The 25,733-nt window shown below is 48.1% G+C and overlaps 1 protein-coding gene across 3 annotated transcripts in view; it reads left to right on the top strand.

The window, feature by feature from the left end:
* Positions 1–25,733, top strand: part of fars2 (phenylalanyl-tRNA synthetase 2, mitochondrial) — a 101,525-nt gene that overhangs the window by 4,558 nt on the left and 71,234 nt on the right. The window contains exons 1-8 of one of the 3 annotated variants that reach the window (XM_036124863.1): positions 3,185–3,204; positions 3,325–3,496; positions 16,578–16,900; positions 18,945–19,031; positions 20,291–20,350; positions 20,447–20,615; positions 21,439–21,601; positions 21,689–21,820. In XM_036124863.1, coding sequence (XP_035980756.1) covers positions 3,200–3,204; positions 3,325–3,496; positions 16,578–16,900; positions 18,945–19,031; positions 20,291–20,350; positions 20,447–20,615; positions 21,439–21,601; positions 21,689–21,820 — 1,111 coding nt within the window. In that variant the 5' untranslated portion in view covers positions 3,185–3,199. The other 2 variants (XM_036124861.1, XM_036124864.1) reach the window with 2 other exon arrangements.

Here is a 25,733-nt window from a genome sequence, read left to right as displayed (position 1 = left end):
CAACCAACTTTTTACCTTTTTAAGTTTTTAAAACAGAAATAAAGAACGCGTGCTCTCTGAACTCTGTGAAGGGGTCGGAGCTTGGTTCCTGGGTCTGCGTTGTGATTGGTTGGGAGGATGTAATATTAACCTATATGGTTAGAATGCATAAGAAAGGAAAACTGTTATTCTGTTGAACTTTTATTGGCCTTTTTTATATGTATCGATATATATTGTTGAATTATGGTCCAGCTGTAGATTAATGGAGGAATGAAGCTGAACCAATCAGGAAGTCCAGACACGCTGAGACTCTGGCGGCCATGTTGGTCCACAGAAAAGGCGGGAAGCGCCTCGTTTCCCTCCAAAACGCAGACGGCGGGTTGGGTCTGAACAGAAACCGTCGTCGTGTGAAACTACGAGTTTATCGGAGCGATTCTTGAAGCGTTTGGGTCAGAACCTGCTGGAGGCCACACACCACGCAGCTGTGGAGCGTAACTTAGCAGCGTCTGGTGAAAATTTATGGTTTTAGAAAGGCGCGCTTACGTTATGTTGGGAGTGGGCGTGTCTCTGCACGCTGGGCTCTGATTGGACAGAAAGCAGGAAGTCCTCCGGTTGATGGAGCTGCTGTCTGAACCCAGAAGGTTGTGGTTACTTCACCGGGTCAGAACCGTCCTCAGACCAAACACTCAACATTCAGGAGAAACTCTGGTTCTGTAAGAACAGTAAAACAGATCCATGAATTCAGCCAGAAGTCCGGCTTAGTGTTAGGTTCTTCCTTTGAATGGCGGTTCTGCTCTGTCTGGGTCTGCTGGGTTTTCTGTCTTTTTACCTGAACAGGTGGAACGTCTGGAGCTTTTAGCACATTTATGTAAAGTTAACAGAACTCTGAGAGTTTTATCTGTGAGGGAGGAGCAGCCTGCGGTTTGCATGGACACCTCTGATTTAAATAAAAGAGCCTGTTATAACGCTACACCTGAGCCTTTTCTACATCCCAGGTGAGTCCAGGTGAGTCCAGGTGATGCGTCCTGCTGCAGTTAATCAGCAGGTCACTCCCCTGGGCTCCTCCTCAGGCGGACGGTGCGTGCGGAACCGTGTGATCAATAACAAAGGATTTTCTTCAGTCCCAAACGAGCGGACCGGCTCTATCGTCTCATCTGAGCTGTCGGTGTGAATCCTGAGATCAGCCGTAGCTTCTGACAGTCCCTGGAGCGTTTCTCATCCTGCGTCACGTCCCGGCTGGCCGTCTCAGGTCAGCTCTGATCACATCCTGCCGCCGTTCAGCCTGATAACACGGTCAGTCCTGATCTGGGGTCAGTCGTATCTGTGCTCACCTCTGACAGTCAATCACTGAATCCATCGTTCATCTTCTGACTGAAGCAGCTCAGTTCAAACTGTTCAGGGCCCAAAGCCAGACTTACAGAACATTAAAGCTGCGATTTACAATAGATTTAAATCGTTTTAGCCACAGCAGAAAGACACAGGGAACACGTTGCATCAGAGGGACGGAGGTCTGGGAGGAGGAGGAGAACAGGAGAGTCCATGAGGACGCCACCATGACTTTATTCAGTTTATTTAGAACCTTTACAATAAGAAGAGTCAGTATATCACCATAAAGTCAGTTACATTCAGTCCTGTTGTCCCCGTTATTAAACTCTGCCGCCCAGTTCAGGTTATTATCCAGGTTGGTGAGAAAGTTTCCTCTCTAAGGAAACCCAGCAGGTTGCATCAAGTCTCTCCAAGCAGCATTCACTCCTCCTGAAAGAGCGTAGAGCCACAGTGGACAGTCGTCTGCATTGTTGATGGCTTTGCAGCAATCCCTCATACTGAGCATGCATGAAGCGACAGTGGAGAGGAAAACTCCCCTTTAACAGGGAGGAGAACCTCCAGCAGAACCAGAACCAGGCTCAGTGTGAACGCTCATCTGCCTCCACCCACTGGGGCTTAGAGAAGACAGAGCAGAGACACAGAAAGCTCAGAAGCTAACATTGACCCAGGAGTACTTTCTATGTTAGAGAAGACAGAGCAGAGACACAGAAAGCTCAGAAGCTCACATTGACCCAGGAGTACTTTCTATGGTAGAGAAGACAGAGCAGAGACACAGAAAGCTCAGAAGCTCACATTGACCCAGGAGTACTTTCTATGTTAGAGAAGACAGAGCAGAGACACAGAAAGCACAGAAGCTCACATTGACCCAGGAGTACTTTCTATGTTAGAGAAGACAGAGCAGAGACACAGAAAGCTCAGAAGCTCACATTGACCCAGGAGTACTTTCTATGGTAGAGAAGACAGAGCAGAGACACAGAAAGCTCAGAAGCTCACATTGACCCAGGAGTACTTTCTATGTTAGAGAAGACAGAGCAGAGACACAGAAAGCTCAGAAGCTCACATTGACCCAGGAGTACTTTCTATGTTAGATGGTAATAGAGGATGATCTGCCTCCCCTGATGATGTCACAGCTAACAGAACACCAGACCAGGTGTACCTTCTATAAAGAGAAAATGACAGAGAACAAAAAGTTAAAAGCTGAAATAACAACAAACAATGCAGACTGGAGAGCAGTAGGAGAACTCAGCAGAGTGAGAGAAATAGACCCAAAGCTCAGCCAGCAGTCGTTTTAGTTTAGTAACTGGGTTTATAAATTATAAAAATGCATTTTATTCCTTATCGGTTGACGCCACATCCCTGGTCTAGGACGGTTGCTGTCTCTGATCTGAACACTAGATGGCAGTAGTGATCACTCACTGTGACTTTAACGGCAAACCTGCTGAGTGCTTCAGGGATTTAGTATATTTATTTTTGTTAAGATAAGTTCTTTCACCAGTTTCCAACATAAACATATCTTTATGTTCGATTCATTAAATGCCGTATTTATGAGGACCAGGAGGAAACATCTTGACGCTGTCATTTACTCGCTGAGTCGCTGCAGAAGAATCAGAATCATCTTTATTGGTGAAGTTTGTGAACTTCCACTGTTGTTCTCATCCTGCAGACATCTGGAAAATAAACACATGAAGAAGAATAATTGGTGGGAAATGGGAGTGCGTGCTGCTTTTTCTCCCAGCATGCTTTGCTCCGTCTTAATTTGCCACTAACTCAGATTACGCAACACACGCGGCTGATTGACGGTTCATTTCATCACCTGCAGGTCTGAAACTCGTCTGCCAGCATTACGGCGTTTTCTGCTTCCTCGCACGTCTCCAAACGGCGTCTGCTGGATGTGATGAGGTGGGGGGGGGGGGCTGCACCCTCCACCCTGATGAGCTCCTTTGAGGCGCCGCCTGCTCCTTCCTCGCTCTGTGAGCTGCAGATTGACTTTTCCGTCTCCATCTCCTTTCCACCTGGCAGATCAAGGACCCCGGCGTCCTCGCCATCGATCGCTTCCGTCTGGGTTCATTCCTGCGGAAGAATCCGTCTGGGCCGCGTCAGCGCCGTGACCCGACGGCGGCCGGGCGTCCGTCCTGTAGCGCCTCCTCTGGCCTCCTCCGTCCTCCTGCGGCGCTCTGCGGCTGTTTGTGAGGTAAAGAGCTGCAGCAGGAGCTGCAGCAGCGGGTAAACACGGCGTGACATTTACCCAGGCGTGGAGTGAAGCCCAGCGCTCCACGGCCCGGCGCCGCTGGACCGGGCTTCCTGAATGCCAGCGCCGCGGCCTTTCTCCTCCTCCTGGATGAATATTTCATGGCGCTGACCTCCGTGTCGCTGCGCGCCGCCACCGCACATTTACGCCCAGTTTGCTGTGTTTAATGTCACAGCGAGGAAACAGACGGCAGGAGAGGAGGAGGAGGAGGAAGAGGAGGAGGAGGAGGAGGTCCAGGTGAAGGCGCCGTGTCCAGCAGCGAGGTCAGAAAGGTTCTGGGACGGATCAGGTTCTCTGGTCTTTCCCATTTTGAACATCACTCCCTAACAGACTCACATCCATGATGCTCAGATGCCCAGGAAGATGTTTCCTCTCCTCCTCCATGTTCAGAGGATAAAATATGAGATAAAGACGAGAATCCTGAGGAAAACAGGTCTGTAGTTCCAGTCCTGGCTGTCAGCTAGGTCCAACAGAACCACGGTACCAGCCCGGTTCTGAAGGCTTCAGGAGTTTCTCCAAATGTTCTGATCCTTTCATCGGACACGGTTTACGTTGTGGAGAAGGAATGAGAATCCAGATGCCAGCGTCCCAAAGTGAACTCCTCGCTGCGTTCAGACCCGGTTTAGCCGTCAGAAAGGCGTCCGGCGCCTCAGCCTCTGAGCAAGGCAGGGACAGACTGGTCTGACGGGGAGGAGACGAATATTAATAAATAATAAACTTACCTGAGGTCATCATCCTCCTCTCTGACCCGTCTGACCAATCAGATATCAGCACCACTAGCTGCTCATCGTCCACTTCCTGGTTCTTCACAGTCCCTCCAGCGCCTCATAGCTCCGTCTCTCTGATTGGTTGACGCTCTGCTGCTGAAGTCCAGATGATCCAGCTCTGGTTCTGAAGCTCAGAACGGTCCACAGCACCTCTGGACGTCCCTGGAGACTCTGGCTGCAGAGCAGACGCCCTGATGCTCTGAGCGATCTCAGCATCAGCATCAGAGCGTTGTGGTCGCGTCTAAACTCAGAACCTAATCCCTGAAACCATCTGTGGGTGTAACAAGGATCTGGATCCATAAATGGTTCCGTTTCTGTCGTGAACCTTGTGACCCAATCTAACACGGTGGGTTTCTAGCCTCAGATGAACGTCTCTGACGCTGGAGCTCGGTCACCTGGGCCAGGTGTGCTGCAGCAGGGATGCGGCTAAACGCTGGCGGGGGGCAGTTCTGCAGGACTGGACCCGGTATTAATCTGGACCAGTCAGACCTGATCTGCTGCTACTTTTCACTTCCTGTTTCTCTTCTTCTCTGGTTTTTCTCCTTCCTGGTTCCTGTGGACTCCAGAAAACCCAGTGAACCAGAACCAGCAGATGGCATGGAACCCTAAACCATCTCTGGCTGTAGAACCGTCACTCTGGACCTAAAGCAGAGGATTCTGGACCTCTGGGTAGCGATCACGGTCCAGCTGGTACCAATCTTTGGACCGACCACTCAGACCAATGGAGAAGTTCTGGGAGAGCCGTCTCTGTTCCGGGTTCAGGAAGAAGGTCCGACTCGGCCCGGTCAGATGAAGGGGCATTGTGGACGGTACCAGGAACCGCCCAGGATCACTGAAGCTGGTGTTCCATCGTGATGGACGGAGACTACGGCACCAGAACTGCTGAGGACACGGACCTGTCAGGCGGTTCTGGAGGGACGTTTGGTGGGGATGAAGCAGAGATCCAGCATCAGGCACGGCGGTGGTGGCGTCATGCTGTGGGGCGGCTTCCCTGCCGGCAAACAGAACCAGAACCAGAACCATGAACCAGACACACGGATCCAGACGGGTTCAGAAAGGGATGAAGCTTCTGCAGCGGTTCTGGCCTCATATCTGTAGCTTCGTCAGGAAACCAGAACATTTAAATAAACTCTACCCAGAACTTCTGGAGAGGAGTAGGAGAACCCCTTTTTCTGCCTAGCAACACAGCTGCGTGGATTCTGATTGGAGGAAAATCCGTTAATTACAGATTCAGATTTACGTTCCAAGTTTCTTTCTATAGAAATAAAGACGGAAGTTGGTGAAATGATTAATAATCAGTTCTTCCTTCACTGATGATTAATTACCTAATTACAAGTTTTCAGTCCGTCAGCGCGTCCTGGAACCGGACTGGAACCGTCCTGCACACCTGAGCCAGGTGTGCAGGACGGTTCCAGGTCCAAAACACGGACTGGAACGTGGAAACGCTGGAAGGAACAAACTTTAAAAAAGACGAGATGAAGCTGAATGTATTTAACGGCCAGCAGGAGAACCTTTATTAGGAGGTTCTCCTGGAGTGAATGCCCAGTTTAGATCTACCAGGTTCAGCAGAAGTCCAGTTGTCCTCGTTCTACCTGTAGACTAGAACACTCTAGAACTTTCTAATCTCCATAGAAGCTGTGAGATGAACACGAGGATTTAATAGAAAATCAAACCCAAGGAGCCAAGAAGCAAAGCTGTTGAGTAATCTCTTCGTCTCTGGAGGTTCTCCAGGCCGTCCCACTGAGAGGAGAACCTGAGGGACAACATGTCCCCTCCTGGACCTGCTGGGACTGGGACTGGATGTGGGACCAGAGGAAGACGATGATAGAACCTCCAGGAGGTGTTCTGCTGCTCATCGTGTTCAGCAAACATCTCAGTGCTACTCCATGATCAGCAGAGGACTCCCTGACTGCAGGCTCACCAGGAGGACACGCTTGGAGAGGCTGCAGCTCAGCGGGGGGGGGGGGGGGGGGGGTGTATGGGGGGGTGTCTGTGTCTCAGATCTCCAGACGCTGAGACGCTGAGCAGCAGATCTGCAGACTCAGCCAAAAACCTGCTGCAGGCCTGAGCCGCAGATTTAACTTTAGTCAACGTCTCCTGAGTCGCAGCCAGGATGCATGGGGGCGGAGCTTAACTGGTGCACAGGTGGATTCCTCACCTGCTGCAGCTTCTCCAGCAGGAGCAGCAGCGAGGGAAACCTTCCTGCTGCCTACAGGTAACAACAGGTAACAACAGGTAAGCTCAGGTAACAACAGGTAAGCTCAGGTAGGAAGAAGCTGACTGTAATCAGGGTCATCCTGGCCATCCTGATGATGATGATGATGATGATGATGATGATGATGATGATGATGATCCTATTAGCCCTAATGAGGTCCTGGTCTCCATCCTGGACCACATCATCTTCACCACCAGGTGAGTCTCTACCTCCGTTTCAGGTGTTTCTACCTGGTGGAGGCTGCTAACTGGTCTGCAGCAGTAAATCTGCCTGTTGCTGCAGCCTGTGAGCCGTTTCTGCTGACCGCCTGAAAATCTGCAGCCTCATCAGTCTGGGCTCCGGTGGGGGGGGGGTGATGTGGGGGGGGGGATCATATTTAAGGCGGGCTCAGTGGCTGATTGATGGCCGCCAGCTTCCTGCTCTGAATATTTATGCAATAAACGGACCTGATGTTTAAACATGAGCTGCTTGTCCTTCCTGAACCGTAACAAGCTGCGTTCCCGGGGAACCCCCCCCCCCCCCCCCCCCCCACCCCAAACCCCCCCCCCCCCCCCCCCCCTCTGCATTGATCTGTTTTCACGTCGCCGTCGTTATGGACAACACGGTCTGGGTTGTGATGAGATCAGCGCCGTGAAAAAGGAGCTGTGAGACGTGATCGATTCAGATCGCCCCCCCCCCCCCCCACCCACCCACACACACACACACACACACGGCCATCGATCGGCCCGCTGGACTCAGAGCAGCTGTGGATCTGCATCATGCCACAGAAACTCCTGACGATGATAACAGACCAGCAGGAAATGTCCATGAAGACTTCAGGTCTCTGTCCATCCACAGGAACCAGAGGAACCAGAGGAACCAGAGGAACCACAGGAACCAGCCGGATAACTGGGCCGGGTCAACCCACCTGGTTCTGTTTAGTTTCTACCTGAGGCTCTGAGACGCCTCTCAGTTAATCTGCTGAAGATGAATCCTGGTTCTGCTTTACGGAGGAGATGTTCTAGTCTTTGGTTCCCTGAAGGAACTCAAAATGAAACAACGAGTTGCTTCGTGTTCAGATAATGACTCTGAGAAGGTCCAGCCGGCACCAGAGGTCTGAGACGGCTAATGAGCTCCAGAAATGCACCTGCAGCTACCGGACCTCTGAACGAGTCCACCATGGAGGCGTCCTCAGAACCTGCTGAGTTCTGGGGAAACGGGTCCTGGTTCTGCCCTGGTCCCTCAGAACCTGCTGCTCCAGAGGAAGGAGGGCAGAGATCTGCAGCCTCGGCACTTTTCATCACCGACCATAAAACCTGCGTCTTCTCCATCATGTCAGACCCCCCCCTCTTCCTCCTCCTCCTCCTCCTCCTCATATCTGTAGAAATCTCTTCCTTTATGATGTTCTGCAGGCTGCCGCTGCAGGTTTGATCTAACGCTGCTTGTCAAAGAGCCGCCTGCTTCTCTGAGCAGAACATCCACAGATATGACTTCATTACAGAGCGAGGAGGAGGAGGAGGGGGGGAGGAGGAAGAGGAGGAGGAGAGTAAGCTGGGAGGATATGAAGAGGATAAGTGACGGAGGAGGAATAACCGATGTCCAGTCTGGAAACGCAGGAAGAGTCCTGCTGGGTTCTACCTGCTGGGTTCTACCTGCTGGGTTCTACCTGCTGGGTTCTACCTGCGGGGGACGGAGACCTCGGCTCATCTTCTGGGTTTGTAGCCAAGACGTTGAGCTAGGATGAAGATTCAGGCTCTGAGGAGGAAAGGAGGAAGGAGGAAGGAGGCCAGGGCTGCTGGGGTTCAGGGTTGGAGGCAGCAGGTGGAGTAACGGGTCAGAACATCAGGGAGGTCCTCCTGATGGAAGGTGAACCTCCAGCCTCAGGTGTCCTCAGGTCTCCTCTACCTGCATTCAGCTCCAACCATCTTCTCTGACCAGCTTCCCTCCCCTCAGCATCATGCTGCCACCACCATGCTTCTCTGTTTTACACCCAGGAGCAGCAGACCTCCTTCTTCCACAGGATTGTGTTTGAAAACACAACTTCTGCTTCTCCTGTGGACAGAACCTCCCACCTGAGCTGCTGGTCTCTGCAGCTCCTCCAGAGCCACCATGGTCCTCCTGCTTCTCTGATCAATGCTCTCCTGGTCCAGCCTGTCAGTCCAGGTGGACGTCCATGTCCTGGTAGGTCTGCAGGTGGTCCATCCTCTCTGCAGGTCCACATGATGATCAGAACTCTGGGAGGTTCTGTAGAACCTTACCTGCTGGAAACTGGACCAGAACCTCCAGAGGGAGACGTTCAGCGCTGCTTCTATGAAGGACAGAGGTTTGGAGGAAAGGACGACGCTGATCAGTTTAACTCCAGCTCCCATAATTCCATCTGCTACTCACCGACCAATCCCAGCGCACGCCTGGCTAACACGCCGCAGCCGTCCGGTTTATTGGCTGTGCACACGAAGCGTCGCCGATAACGGGAAGAGGCTTCAGTCCGTCACGTTTTTATGGTCCGGATGGTTGTAGACGTGGTTGCCAGGCAACCTGAATGATGGGATGTACGGGAAAAGGTCCGACATAAAAACACGTGAAGCGACTCACGGTTTAGTCGTTATTTATTGTTGTTACTTTTAAACTTCTCATGATTTAGGAGAGAGACTTCATGTCGTGCTGTAGAGAAAATTTATGAAGTTGTAAAAACATAACAGTGGAAAACGTGAATGTAGAAACAATAAATTAGACATTTCATCTTTATAAAAACCAAACGACACAATCTGGGATGTCAAAGGTTAGTTTAGTACCGCTGCCATGTTCCTCTAGCTGACGATGAATGATGTCATGATTAGACATAAACGTCCTGGTTGGACCGGGTCAGGACCCACAGCTGGTCCTTAGAGAACCCAAAACCCTTCAGCAGCATCACTAGATTCTGTTGGGTCAACCCAGGGTCCAGGCTAAACAAACACCAGATCCACTAGAACCTGGGTCTCCTGGAAGGAACCTTAGACAGGATGGTGTCCTGCCAAGAACCCGGGTTCTGGCTCAGCTCCAACGTTTCCTGGTCCGGACTCCAGGAGGGTCGTCCCAGAACCTCCATCCTCTCAGAAACTAGTTCTGGGTCACTGTTGGTAGGATTAGGATTAGGATTAGGTCGGCTGTGTAGCTAACTTGGAGGAGGTCCAATGGACCCACACATCATGATGCTGCCACCACCGTACTCCACAGGTGTTCCACCTGAGCCTGGTTCCTTGGTTCCTGGATCGTTCCTGAACATCTCAGCCATGATGGTGTCATTGGACCAGAGCGGTAAAAATCACGGTTGGGGGTTCCAGCAGGACAATGATCCCAAACATCAACCCAGCTGGTTTTGGCCCAGATTCAGGAGGCTAACAAGAAGCTTGTGGACCAGAACCGACCCCACAGATTATTTTCTGTACTGTGTTTAAAAGCTGCACTCATGTCAGCAAACCAATCATTCTAATGAGGTCCACCGACTGTGCCCAGAGGACGGGTCACTTATGGGTCCAGAACGGCACCATGAGTCCATGAGGACCACAGCAGCTTCTGATGGGTGTCCAGCGCCTGTCGCTGGGGCTGGATGTGTCTGTTTGAGTGTCTGTGTTTACTTTGGGTTCTGGTGGGTTACAGATATTAAACACTGAGTGGCTTTATGAAATCCTGGCCTCTGAGGGCGAGTTTATCAGAATACCAGGAGAATGTGACTCTTACCTTGGTTTCTTTAGTTGTTTTTGATGTGCAGAAGCTTTGAAAAGCATTGAGGTAAAGCCTCTTACCGCCTCAGTCTACTAGCTGTGTGAAAGTTTGCTTCTAAAACGGGTGAGTAAAGTGTGAAGGAGCCGAGCTGCTCTCTATTTTTACACCGCCACCATCCTGCCTCGTCACGAACGCCGCGCAGAGACCGGCAGGTGTCGGATGTTGTGTAACCGTCCACGTTGGCGAGCCAGCAGCGTGTCGTGAACAGGAAGAGAGCCACAGGAAGTGGTCATCGTGCCAGAGGGGGACTCCCTCCGATGGGAGGGGGCGAGCCACGCTGTCAGAGCGAGCGGTGGAGCGTCTGTTCATGGTTCCACACAGAGAGGCTGTCCCTGGGATTGTTTCTGCCGTTTTATGACCAGCATGGATTAACGCTTCATTCATAACCATAACAACCAGCTAGAACTCAATGGTTTCCCTAATCTGAGCCCTGGTCTTAAACCCTTTTCAGGTTCTCTACCCAACAACTAGAACTTCCTCTGACCATGGTCAGGAACAAGAACTGGAGTAGAACGGGGTGAATTCCTAAAGTCTGGCTGCTCGGACCAGGACCTTCAGAAGGACTCTCCAGGTCTTAGCATGTTGATGTTAAACTGGTTTGAAACGGAACAAGTTAAGTGTTCAGAACTGCATCTGAATGAAGAGAGAGTCCTGGAACAGCATCCTCTGTCCAGATGGGGTCAGAGATCTTGGTCCATGAGGCTCCATGCTTGGAGAACACCAGAACTGTCCTGACCACAATTACTTCTCTCTAAAACCTTCATGATAGTTTTTTTTAGCTTTCTTGCATAGAGCCTGCTGCTATTATTTTCCTAACAGCAGCAGGGGTGACGTCACACTGTGTGTGAGAGAGAAAGGAGTCACTTCAAAACAAGGTTTTGAAGTGACTCAGTGTTGTTATTTAAAATCAAGACAGAATTGTTTGGAGTTGACTCTTTAAATTGTGTTTTGCATCTTAACTGAATTACCCGCTAACACCGTTAGCATGGCTAGCATTAGTAGCAGCCTGTGCTGCTAATGCTAGCCACCTAAGGCTGTCCACCTTCCCAGATCTGATGTCAGACAGAGGTTACGATCTCAGCTGTCCTCTGTTCAGCCTTTCTGTTAGCTGCTGAAGGTCTCTCTCTCTCTCTCTCTCTCTCTCTCTCTCTCTCTCTCTCTCTCTCTCTCTCTCTCTCTCTCTCTCTCTCTCTGTCTCTCTCTCTCTCTCAGCCAGAATGAACCAAAGACATGGCTCAACTGGAGTTTTCTTTTAAACATCTTCTTATTTCTCTGTTCTGAGTATTTAGCCTGAGCCTGACATCTCTGAGGTATTCAGTCTTCCTCTGTCTGTAGCGGCTTCCACACCAAAGAGGGTTGTTGTTAGCTCAGGTTTTGCTCTGGTCTGTGGTGAATAAGTCAGACAGCCTTCATGTATTTATCTGCTGACTGTGGAGAATGAAAGCAGATCTGTTTCTCTGCTGCTCTCCTCTGCAGTCTGTAATTTATCACTTCTCTCCGTCAGCGCGTCACTTTTTAGAGCCTGCATGAATCCCCTCGGCCCCGGAGCCGCCGCCGGTACCAGCGTGTGTCCTTTATGCCTCTGGAAGGCATTTCATCACGTGCAGCGACGTGTGACGGCGCTCTAACCTTGGCGACGGCGGCTCTCCAGCAGTGTCCGTCCAGACGGCGGCGCTGCGGCCGGAGCTTTGAGGCGCTCTCAGACGCTGATTTCTGCAGCACTTTCTGATGTTCGGTGGGAGTCCGTCGCGTTCTGGACCGAGTTCTGCGGCTCGTCCTTGGCGCCGTCTCTGCTTCCACCTTTAAAAGTCACATCACAGCCTCACCGTTGGCTGCCTCCACGCCGGTTAGTCAGAACAACTTCTTGGCAGCCAAACAAGGGATTTTCTCAACAACCTTCACAAACCATGAATCATGTTTCTATCCTGGAGAGCTGCGTGCGTTTCATCAGCTCTCTGTCAGAGCGGCTCGCTTCCTGCTTCCACCGCTGGAGCCGGCAGGCCGACCATCAGCGGGGAATTAAACACCAGCAGAACGTAATAAAAGTCAACTGCAGATATTGCTGCAAGAAGATTTAGTTTAAGAAGTTCAGCTCTGTGTTCTTCTCCTCTCTTCCTGTTTCAGCTACTTGTTCCGACCTTTTCTGCAACGTCAACAATCTGATAAATACGAAGCAGCAGAGTCTTAAACGGGTCTAGAAAACGCCCTCAGGGACAAAGAGCGGATTTCTACAGACGTTTCCTGTGGCCTGAAGGTGAAGAAACGTGTCCAAGCAGGAGGAGGAGGAGGAGGAGAGAGTCAGGTGTGATAACAGAGTCTGAGTGAGAATGAAAGGAGAGGTGTAGAGACGGTGGTGAGACCAGAGAAGATGACTAGAGACACTGAGGAGGAGCTGGAGGCAGCAGAGAAGAGATTCATGGATGGAGGTAAAGAGGACATGAGGGCAGCTGGTGGGAGAGAAGAAGATGCAGAAGATGGAGACAGAAGACTCGCTGTGGATGAGAAAAGACAGAAGAAGAAGAAGAAGAGGAAGTCCTGTAGTGTGAAGACCATTTGGTCAGGCTGAGAACGTCCCTGCTGCAGAGCACGGAGGTGGCAGCATCATTTTCACCAAATAAAACTAACGTTCTGTAGTAAAATATGTAAAATGTTCTAAAAAACCTGGAAACATCTCAGAGACTTCAGCCTGGTAAATGTTTAAGAGCAGAAATTTTAGGAAGATGTCTCCATCATGAAGGAGAGAAGGTAAAACTAAACCTGATGATCTGAAGCAAACAGAGGAAATCTGCTGCGGTGGAACTGCAGCTTCAACCTTCCTCCTCCTCTCTGCGTGTTTCTGCGCTTCAACATGCAGCGGCTCCCCGTGTGCCGGTGCTCCACATGCGTGTGCGTGTGCGTGGGCGGCCATACGTGTGGTGTTGTTTGGCGCCTGAGGAAGGGACATATGGAGCCGAGCGGCTCATGCTAGCTGCAGAATTAGCCTTAAAGGGAGGAGAGCTGGTGATGGGTTCAGTGGGGATCATGGGAAATCCTCACAGATTCACACGTATTCCATGTTTTTACAGCCGAGCTGCAGATAAAACATGTTTTTACAGCCCAGCTACAGATAAAACATGTTTTTACAGCCGAGCTGCAGATAAAACATGTTTTCTAAAGCATGTCAGCAGATATTAGTGTGAAATGACGCCTCAGCAACTCTGAAGAGATCTGAGTGTTAGAAGATGAAGTAACCCGGACAATCAGAGACGCTTTATACACCAGCAGTGAATGAAGGTAATCATGGTTTACACCGTCGTTAGCGCATAAAACTGCAGAAAGTGGGACTTTCTGTTCCCTCTGGGTCAGAACTTTGTAGAACCACGGTTCTCTGCAGGACCGGCTGCAGCTCTGGGTTCTCCTCCAGCTCTGAACATCTACAGCCTGAAGAAGCCCAGTCAGGGAGGACGGAGAACGTCTGTGAAGCTGACTTTAGATCCGGACTTTGACTAGGCCGTTCTAAAGCATGAATACGTGTTGAGCTGAACCAGGGAGCCCAACTCCAGCAGAACCTTTAGCAGCCCCAGTCTCAGGTCTCCTGCAGCCTCTAACAGGTGTTCCTCCAGGATTCAGCTCCATCCGTCTTCACAGCTTCCTGGTCCCACAGCATGACGCTGCCACCACCGTGTGCTGCTGCACAGTGTGGTTCTCCTCTGACCGGAGCACCTTGTTATCCTGACATGGTTAGAAATGAGCTGCAGACCGGACCTCCAGACCAACACGGTCTCCATGATGCAGTTTTAAACCTGAGCTTCAGACCCAGCAAAGCAAAACAGAGAAATCTTTCCTCCACAATCACCCTGCCAGTGTTTTTTTAGTGGATGTGGAGCTGTTGTGTTTCCTAATCAAAGTTTAATTTATGAGCAACGTGAAAAAGCTCGTTACCACAGCGGTGCCATGATTCGCTGCGACCTGAAGTTTCCTCTGCTTCCTCCCCTCCAGCTGCATGATTCACATCGTAAAGCATCTTCATTCTCTCCTGGCTGAAGGGGAAGCTGTAAACAGCTTTCTGCTCTGCAGAGGCGATGTTTTCGCCTAACCTTTGCTTTAGCGCCCGTCTTCAGACAAATTATCAACAACCTGCACAACACAAATATGGCTGTGACCTTTGTGGAACATATTAAAGTTCCTCAGAGGAAGAATTTGTTTATTTCCCGGCCTTCCTGCAATAGTTGTGTTTCCTGCGCTGCCTCCAGGCGATAAACTTTGAGTCGCAGTGATCCTCCCTGCCTCCACCACGCTGGCCAACTTCTCCTGACATTGACTCGTACCCTCTGCGCCGACACGGCTCTGGCTTTTGCCTCCGTTTTTGTGCCGCCTCAGTGCTGGCTCGTCCGTTTTGGTAGAATATGACACCGGCAGTCGAGCTGAGGTAGAGGCTTCGTGGATTTGGGAGCAATAATCCATTTTGCTGCAATGCCACTGCAATGCAACACCCTTTGTCTTGTTCAGGGATGCTCCCCCAGCGTACCAGTGTGTCTGCATGTGAAAACGGACAAATATGGGAGGATTAAAGGCCAGTTGTGTCGTCTCTTGTTAAAGGATAAGTGATGGAAGCTGGCAGTAACCTTTGCTGTTTCAGATCTTAATCCATTAGTGTAATTATAAACGGAGCTTTCACCTGCAGCTCCCGTCTCGGCTGACCTCCACTGAGAAGCTGCCAATTTATTTTTACACCTTCCCTCCCCGCTGTTGACTGCAAATGATAAATTTGTTGACCGAAGCCGCTTTGATTGATCAGCAAACACCAACAGCGATCGGACACAGACGTGACAGAGAGGAGCCTTTACAGAGCAGTTTGGTGTTTATCCCTGGAGGGGGCAGAGTCCAAAGGCCTTCTATCCCCAAAGCTGCAATCAACACTAGAAAATGTAGAAAAATGATTAGATGTAGACTTAAAGCTGATTTCTGTCTGCTGCTAAGTTTAAACGCTGATCTGGAGTGTTTCAGTTTACCCTAAAGTTTACAGCTAAAGTAGATAAATGCCTTTCCATTCATCTAACTCTTTACTTTATAGTTTTATTTTTTGTTGGTTCTGTGTTTTCATCTTTTTATCTGTTTGTGTTCTTTGAATGAGTAACACAAGAATTTCCCTTTGGGATCAGTAAAATGTTCAGATTCTTATAAAATAATGCAAAACCATCTTAGTTTTAGTGCTTTTTAAAGTTAGTTTTAAGAACTACCCCGCCTCGCTCCCAATGACTGCTGGAGACACCAGACCCCCACAGGCCTGCATGAGTGGATGGATGGTGGATGGATGGATGGATGGATGGATGATGGATGGATGGATGGTGGATGGATGGATGGATGGATGGATGATGGATGGATGGATGGAAGGATGGATGTTGTGGAGAGTAAACAGCAGTCAGGTGAAATTAGCTGAGTCAGGTTTCTCGATATGCTGATGACACGTTGATGTTCCTTTCATTCCGTCTATAGAAAGTAAGGAAGTGTTGCTTAAAGGAACAATAAGTGACAATAATAGTGTTTGAAATCAGAACAACAGCCTGGCACCGACACAGATGTTTCCTCAACGGTCTGTTGCTGCTGTGAAACATCTGTGAATTTTTATTATCACAGGACGGGTCTATGATATTCTGTTCTGGTTCTGGTCCGCTTCTCTTCCTGGCCTCCATGTTAACAGGCTGCTGCTCTTTTGACAAAACAAAATACCAAATGCTGCGCTCTGCTTTGGGAACTCTGGGAACTCTCATCTGATTGGCTCAGGAACCAGGAAGTAAACAAGGGCTACACTCTAGTCTAGACCGTACCTCTAGGTTTGAAAGGAGAGAAACGTGACTAAGACGTTGATGGAGAGGAATGATTATAGGGAATGTTATTTACATCCTGGGTGAGAAATGAGAATGATTTAGGTTGATTTTACAGTAAATATCTTACTTATTGCTCTTCTAAATAACTGTATTTAAATTGAGTAAACATTGAATAAACGTTTCTCCTCCATCTGCATCTCAACCAGAAGCCTCTGGATTTAAATCTTCATGTTGATGCCATAGAAACTGAGGAACAAGGTAACTCGTGGTTAGAGTTGGGAAGATTAGCTCGGAGGCTCTAAGAAGACATGTTTAAAACATGTTTAAACTTTAATTTAATACATGTTTTAAACTGGTGTGAAGGACTAGTTTGCACATGCAAGCATTTAAAAGTTTAAAGCAGGACATGGATGAGATGAATAGGTGTTCTGGTCCAGTCTTCCAGCATCCATCACAGGTGAGTCTACATTAATGACTTTGTGTGGTTACAGCTCCATGGACCAGTCGTCATGAGACCCGCCTCAGCGTTCCTACCCTGTGGTCCGCTCTGGACCCGTCCTCTGCTTCATCGCCTGCTGTCAGAGTTCTGGGCCAATGGCTGCTCAGCATCTCCCAGGTGCCTCAGCACCAACGGCCCCACCCTGCACCCTGTTATTGGAGAAAGCTCAGTAGAGCTGCTGGGCCACTCCTACCCTCGAGATGACTTCACCAACGTCACGCCAAAGATCTTGTCCAAGGTGGGCTACCACCTTCACAACCAGCCTTACCATCCTCTGTGGCTCATCAAGGAGCGGATCAAAGCGCACTTCTACAGGTGAGACGTCAGAACGGACATAATCTGTGATCTAGAACTGTGGAAACGTTCACTCTGTACCACAGAATCGGTCTTCTGAGAATATCTCTACAGCTTTAGGAAATCTTCTGGTTGTCCTCCACAACGGCGAGTCAAACATCCTGAAGCTGCACATTTGTTGGCTAAATAATGCACATAATGTAAGGATTGGTGCAGTTATGGGAGATTAGAAGGTTCTAGAGTTAGTAGAGGTAGAATGAGGACAACTGGGCATTTCACCACTGGAGACCCTCTGATTATATCTAATGGCTATTTCCTGTTTTTCACAGTAGAACAGTTATATAAGTGTTTTAAATGTATGTTTTCCAGATGTTTTAGGAAACATCTGGTGTGAAATGTGACTAGAACATCCCACATACACATCTATGAATGAAGCCCTGTAAAAGGAGACGGTGAAGTAGTGATGATGGGATTCTTCCTGGAAAAAAATCCCCCTGCTGACAGTAAAAAGGAGCAGTTTTGTCTCGTCTCTACCTTTTTACCGGTTCTTGCCACGTTCTCTTTCTCCCACACGGTTTGGACTTTAGAATAAGCAGAGCTTGTTGTCCAACATCAGTGTTTGTTTGTTTGTTTGTTTGTTTGTTTGTTTGTTTGTTTGTTTGTTTGTTTGTTTGTTTGTTTGTTTGTTTGTTTTATTAGGATGCCCATTAGCTTCAGCATCAGCTAGAAGCTATTCTTCCTGGGGTCTTTCAGTCTTCCACGTGACAATACAATGTATTACATCACATTACACACTATACATACAAGACATTTACACAAAATTTAATACATATTTACATTTAACGCCTTTTATCATTAAAAAGTAACATAAATAAATAAACATAATTAACATAAAATTTTGCTACTCCTGATCGATCTATATCAAAGAACTAGCTAACAAGAACCCTACACAGTATCTCCTTAATAAAATTAACATTACTATCCAAATTTCTTTGAAGGTAATATTTCTTAAGTAAAGTTTTGAAACCATAGAGAGTGTTTTGTTGTATGATAGTCTTTGGGAGTGAATTCCATTCACACATTGCCCTGTACCTAACTGAACATTGAATTGATTTTGTTTTAACTCTAGGTAAAATAAAACTACCTCCTACTGCATGTCTTGTTGGATAATAATGTGTATCAGTACTAAAGGATAGTTTTGTATATAAAATGAAAGGCGTTTTATTTGTTATAACATTATATAGAAATACCAATTGTCTGACCTCACTGATGCACGTCTGGCAGAACGGTGAGAACATCTCCATCCTAACCCTGCTGCAGCTTTGCCAGCCTCCCATGGCAGCCTGTGGTTAAAGGAGACAGGTCACCAGGTTCATGTGTGTGACCGCAGACGAGCTTCTGGCAGACAGCTTTGCCTCTCGTTGCTTTAGTTTGTAAATTAGATCCTCAGTGTTAACAAGTGAAGATGCATTTAGAGTAGAACCTGCTGCGTTGGCAGGCCTGCTAGCTTCAGTAGCAGCGTTCCTTCAGACGACGCAGCTCCGTTCATCCCAGGTTTCTGCTCTGGGACCTGATATCTCCTCCCCGCCTCCACAGAGCAGCCTCTCCCTCACATGTTCTCCTGTCTGTGGCTCATCCTGCTGACTGCTGATCTGCAGGGAGGACAGAGAGCAGAAGTTTGCTGCTCCACGCTGCAGCAGCAGGATATGGCCAGGCCGAGCTCGGCGCTCCGCTAATGCTGCATTAATGAATCATAAAGCCGTCGCTGGAGGAGGTTTATGGTTCTGCCACTTCCAGGTCATGAACCTCCCTCTGATGGCAGCAGACGGGGAATCTTCACCAGGTGCAAACTTTTTCCTGCTGCCTTCTATCAGCTGCTGGAGCTTTCACCTCTCCTCAGGAGCTCCTGATTGGTCAGCTGTGGATGTTTCAGTCAATGAGGGATAATTAGGGAGAAAGTCACATGGACCACCGTGGAGAACTTTTACTTCTACCTCCATCATCCAGAGTGGTAGAGCAGGTTTCTCTGAAGGTTCCTCTGGTTTAAAGCTGCTCTCCTCCACAGCTCCTACATCGGCCGCTGGGGCAACCCGCTGTTCTCCGTCCACGATAACCTGAGTCCTGTGGTGACCGTGGAGCAGAACTTTGACAGGTCAGAAGCTTCCTGCTGCTGCAGGCTGTCTGGAGGAGATGAAGGTGGTGGAAGGAGTTCAGATGTTCAGAGGCTGATGGCTGAGGTCCATCAGATAAAGAGCAGAAGGTCTGCAGGAGGGTCATAGTTAGGAAAATTAAAAAAATGGAGGATTGGATGGATGGATGGATGGATGGATGGATGGATGGATGGATGGATGGATGAATAGATGATGGATGGATGAATAGATTGATGGATGATGGCTGAGGTCCATCAGATAAAGAGCAGAAGGTCTGCAGGAGGGTCATAGTTAGGAAAATTAAAAAAGATGGAGGGATGAATGGATGGATGGATGGAAGGATGGATGATGGATGGATGGATGGATGGATGAATAGATGGATTGATGGATGAATGGATGAAATGGATGGATGAATAGATGGATGGATGGATGAATGGATGGATGGATGATGGATGAAATGGATGGATGAATAGATGGATGGATGGATGGATGAATAGATGGATGGATGGATAGATGAATGGATGGATGGATGAATAGATGGATGGATGAATAGATGGATGGATGGATGGATGATTGGATGGATGAATAGATGGATGAATGGAAGAATAGATGGATGAATGGATGGATGGATGAATAGATGGATGGATGAATAAATGGATGATGGATGGATGAATAGATGGATGGACAGATGGATGGATGGATGGATGAATAGATGGATGGATGGATGAATGAATGAATAGATTCATGGATGAATAGACGGCTGGATTAATGGATGAAAAGATGGATGGATGAATAGATGGATGGATGGATGGATTGATGAATGGATGAATAGTTGGATGGATGAATAGATTGATGGATGAATGAATGGATGGATAGATGGATGGATGAATAGATGGATGGATGAATAGATGGATGGATGGATGGATTGATGAATGGATGGATAGATGGATGGATGAATAGATTGATGGATGAATGAATGGATGGATAGATGGATGGATGAATAGATGGATGGATGAATAGATGGATGGATGAATAGATGGATGAATGGATGGATGAATGAATGGATGGATAGATGGATGAATGAATCCATGAATAGATGGAAGTATGGATGAATGTTTCATATCTGAGGAACCGTCTCATCAGAACCAGAACCCCTGCAGACCTGCTCCTGGTTCTCGGTGTTCTCTGGTAGAACCTGTTCTGAGTTCCTTCCTGAGTGACGTGTCCAGCAGACAGAAGTGACTCTGTGTTCCCCCCACAGCCTCTTGATCCCACCTGAGCACCCCAGCAGGAAGCGAGGAGACAACTACTACCTGAACAGGTGAGCGTCCTGCTGCAGAGACGACTCCGCCCACTTTGGCTCTGGTTCTGGTCTGGTTCTGTGTCGGCCTGACGTCTCGTTCCCGCTGGTTTCCAGGACCACCATGCTGCGCGCTCACACCTCGGCCCACCAGACGGAGCTGGTCCGGTCCGGTCTGGACGCCTTCCTGTTGGCCGGAGACGTTTACAGGCGGGACGAGATCGACGCCAGCCACTACCCCGTCTTCCACCAGATGGAGGGGGTCCGCCTCTTCTCCAACCACGAGGTGGGCACTCACCCGACCCTCAGCACACGCGTGACCAGGACGACCCTCAGCACACGCGTGACCAGGACGACCCTCAGCACACGCGTGACCAGGACGACCCTCAGCACATGCGTGACCAGGACGACCCTCAGCACATGCGTGACCAGGACGACCCTCAGCACACGCGTGACCAGGACGACCCTCAGCACACGCGTGACCAGGACTCTGGGAACCGGACTGGTTCAGAGGAGGCGGAGCGATAGAAAGACTTTTCTAGACTGTTTTATTTAGGATTGTGAACATTATTTGATCCATGAAACCGTTGCTGCTGCCACCTGGTGGCCGCAGCCTGCTACAGCACATAAAAGCTGCAGTTCCCTCAATGACCACCTGAAGCTTTATTAATCGAGCCGTAGATTATAATCTGTGATTACTTTCTGCCTCGGTGAGGCAATCCTACACTGCTAAAAGGGAACTCAAAATGTAAAATGTTTTTTGTGAAATTTGTGTATTTTTCCTTTATTTGAGCAGATAAATAAGACTGTTTGCCAATGGAACTTAATAAGAACAATTCATCTCCATTATCTTATTTCAAGTGCAGTTTATCTAATTATCTTATCTTAGGGGTAAAAATACTCATTCCATTGGTAAACATCTTATTTAGCTGCTCAAATCAAGGACAAATCCACTAATTTTAGGAACATTTCACTTATTTTTAGTTCCCTTTTTGCAGTGTAGTAGCAGGTGTTTGCTCCCCTGCTGGCCTCCTGATGGACCTTCTCCTCTCTGCAGACGTGAAGGTGACCTCAGCAGGACTTCTGATGGTGATCTTTGTGCTTCTCAGCTCTTCTCCCAGGTCCAGAGCGGGGAGGACCTCTCTCTGTTTGAGCGGGGGGGCCGGCGCACTGCCCAGAAGCAGGAGACCCACACCCTGGAGGCGGTGAAGCTGGTGGAGTTCGACCTGAAGCTGACCCTCACCCGACTCGTCACTCACCTGTTCGGCTCAGGTGAGGCAGGCGGGCGGTCCGCTGCTCTTCGTCTCTGGGGGCTCCGCCTCGGCTAACCCTCGTCTTCCTCCTCGTCTTCCTCCCCAGACGTGGAGGTGCGGTGGGTCGACTGCTACTTCCCCTTCACCCACCCCTCCTTTGAGATGGAGGTGCTCTTCCAGGGCGACTGGATGGAGGTGCTGGGCTGTGGGGTGATGGAGCAGGAGCTGCTGGACTCAGGTCAGGACCTAAACTTCTTCATCGCTGGCTGTTGGTGGTGAAGCAGGACGTGTCTGATGTTCTTTCTGAAATACGTTTACTGCATAATCAGACTCTGCAGACCAAAGTAAAGAAGTTTTAGCAGACACCAGAGTAGACACCAGATCATGGCTGTTATAGAAGCAGTGGAGATGGTCACTGAGAAGAAAAGCAACCCAGCGCTGATTGGTTCATGGCAAAGAAAGCCTGATCTTTTCATACGTCTTTAAAGCTGATTCCAGACCAGAGGGTCTGCAGATCTCTGAACTAGGGCTGGGCGATATGGATTAAAAAAATAAATCTCTGATTTTATCATACCAAATTCGATTAATCGATTTTTTTCCCTCCTTTTTGTTTCATAAAAAGAAATTAAAGAAATTATTATTAAAACCTTGCTTTTTATGTCAAGCATTTGGTCAGGGAGTTGACCTGAATTCAAAGAGCAACTAAAATCAAGCTGTGAAACAAGATGGCCGCCGTGCCATTATAAACAATAAAAATATAACAAAACATTTGCTGCTAGTGGGATTACACAATGAGCTAAAAACAGGCTTCACTGCACTTGTGAACATCAAACTAAGTTAAAAAAAAGTAAATAAGTAAATGAAGTACCTCGTATTATGGTAAAAAAAAGTTTCCACTTAACAATATTTTGACAATACATTTGCCTAAACATATATTCAGCATCACATGCTGTTCTCTTCATGGAAACCCAATGAGTGTATTGGCAAAATAAAATCCAGATTTTCCAAAAATGAAATCTTAAAGAATTGTAAATTCAAATTAATCGATTAAATCGATTTATCGCCCAGCCCTACTCTGAACTCTGGGAACATCTGGAGGAACGTTGGCTTGTCTCTTCAGCAGGAGGAAGCAGGACTTCTGCTCTGGTTCTGGAGAACCTTTCTGCTCTCAGAACATCTTCAGTTGTGAGCATGGTTCAGGAAAATCACACTAATAGGTCCATTAAGGCCATTAAGGCCATTATTAATGAGACAGGGAGGTCACGGCTCTACATTCGTTGTTCTGGACCATCTGGTCACCACTGAGACTGGTCCTGGTGTCTGAGCTGTGAATCTCTGTGAAGGGCAGATGAATCAGGTCTGCAGGTGTTAGAAGGATGGACTCTGTTTGGACTCATCCATCCGTTTCACGCTGGCTGCTCATGTTTCACGTAGATGGCATCTTCAGGTTTGGGTGTTTAGAGCGTCTCTGTCTGAGAGCGTTGTTGGGTTGATTCAGCAGAATATTACGCTTTGGCCACACGAGGAGGAGGACGGGTCCAGCTGGCATGGATACGACCCGGCCGGGCAGCAGAGATGATGCTCTGGTTTTCCTGATTTCATGAAGAGCTTTAAAGGTGAAATGGAGCAAAATGGGAGGCATGACCTGACTTTGACAGTATTCCTCAATTTGACTTCCCTTTGGGAATTAATAAAGCATGTTTGAACTGTGTTGAATAAAATAAAACATTAAAATAATGACATATTATAAACAAACATGGACAAATTCACCAGATTCATTCAGCCTTAAAGGCTCCAGGTTTGTAACCAAAAGGCCTGAATGAGATAAATTCAGTCATTCTCCTGTGGATCTGCTGCTTGTTTCGTGTGAAAGGATCAGAATAAACCAAAAACCACTTTCAGCGTCGGCAGCAGATAATCCTGAGATCTGAAAAGAAAACGGCTAAAACACGGCGGCGACATGAAATCATTAATAAAGTCACGTGTTCCTGGAGCAGCTTCAGCTGAACTAAAGAGAGCCGAACGGTTACAGTGTCATCAGCATAAAAATGCTAATTTACAACGATTCAGTTCATTAATCAAAACTAATAATTAGTAGAGGACCTGAATCAGAGCCATGTGGCGCCTCATGCTGGACGGTCAGAAACTAAAAAATCACATCATTATGTTGCACTGCCAACATGCTGAACTTCTATAATCCATTTAAATTAAAAGTACATAACTAAACATTTACTGCATTTTTACACCGTTATTATTGTGCGCTGCCAACATTGAACTTTTCAAATGAAGGCCTTTTTGCACTAATGGTGGAACATTCTCCTGTTTTTCTGTTATATTCTTATCACTGCTGGACTCTATACTGTAATGTTATTTTATTTCAATTTCAGTGTCATTGCACCGTCGTAAGCTGTAGGCAGCAAAATGTCGTTTTGTCTGCACTCTGTGCACAATGACAGTAAAGTTTGTCTAGTAATACCAGAGAGCCTCGTCTGTAATGGCCTGAGTCCTCTGAGATGTTTCTCAGCTTCAGGCTCTGTTTGCTCAGGTTGATTCAGACTCTGCTGATATATTAATTAAAATAATTAAAATGAATTAACTTTGTACCAAATGCAACAGACGTGTCGTTTAGCTGTAATGTTCCTCAGCTTAGTTAAATTTAACTTAACCTGAGCGTCCTCCATAGCTTCTAGGGTATAAAATGATGCCTGTCTATAATTCAGGATCACTGGATGGTTTCTTATTAACAGAGGAAGGATAAATCCTCTCTGTTGTCACTTCTTCTTCCTCCTCCCGGTATCAGAACCAGCTGGCCAGCCTCAGCGGACCGGCCCGCCGCCTCTCCCTCCAGCTTTAACCCTTGCCGCCTGTTTGTCCGCCTGTTTCTCTGCCTCTCCTCTGCTGTCAGGCGGCTAAGTGCTGAACTTGCTGCTTTGCCCTTGAACAAAGCTGTGGCGGCGCGCTCCACTTCTCCGCTGCTTGTTCTGATCAATAATACATGCTTTAAAACCCAAAGAGCGGCGGATCAAACCGCCGCGCCGTCTCGCCGTGTTTCCACTGACACGTTTGGACGTGTCGGCGCGGTTTGTCGGCCTGTTAACGGACGTGGTGCGGCTGCCGGCCTGTTCTGGATGTAAATGAGCTGCTCGCTGCTGCACATGTGGAGGAAACGCTCGTTTGATCCTCCGCTTTAATACGAACGGAGAACAAACCCAGAACTGCTGCTAAAACCGCAAAGAAGCAGAAAGAGACCAAATGGGACAGACCATGAATGTAAAACACGGGTTCAAAGGGAGGAAGAAACTTTACTACAAAGGCAACAACAGAACTGAACTGAACTAAACTGAACTGAATCAGAATGAATAAACCGAACCAAACAAGACTGAACTGAATCAGACTGAACTGAACTGAACTGAACCGAACAAGACTGAACTGAATCAGACGGAATGAACCAAACTGAACTGAAACAGACTGAATGAACTGAACTGAAACAGACTGAACTGAACCGAACTGAACAAGACTGAACTGAATCTGACTGAACTGAACCGAACCAAACAAGACTGAACTGAATCAGACTGAACTGAACCGAACTGAACAAGACTGAACTGAATCTGACTGAACTGAACTGAACCGAACCAAACAAGACTGAACTGAATCAGACTGAACTGAACTGAACTGAACCGAACAAGACTGAACTGAATCAGACTGAACTGAATCAGACTGAACTGAACCGAACAAGACTAAACTGAACCAGACTGAACTGAACTGAACCGGAATGATCTGAACTGGACTGAACTGAATCAGACGGAATGAACCAAACTGAACTGAAACAGACTGAATGAACCGAACTGAACTGAAACAGACTGAACTGAACCGAACTGAACAAGACTGAACTGAATCTGACTGAACTGAACCGAACCAAACAAGACTGAACTGAATCAGACTGAACTGAACCGAACTGAACAAGACTGAACTGAATCTGACTGAACTGAACTGAACCGAACCAAACAAGACTGAACTGAATCAGACTGAACTGAACCGAACTGAACTGAACCGAACAAGACTGAACTGAATCAGACTGAACTGAATCAGACTGAACTGAACCGAACAAGACTAAACTGAACCAGACTGAACTGAACTGAACCGGAATGATC

The sequence above is a fragment of the Fundulus heteroclitus genome, chromosome 21, assembly GCF_011125445.2.
Source record: "Fundulus heteroclitus isolate FHET01 chromosome 21, MU-UCD_Fhet_4.1, whole genome shotgun sequence".
NCBI classification, from domain to species: Eukaryota; Metazoa; Chordata; class Actinopteri; order Cyprinodontiformes; family Fundulidae; genus Fundulus; species Fundulus heteroclitus.
This window is presented reverse-complemented; position numbering and strand designations above follow the sequence as displayed.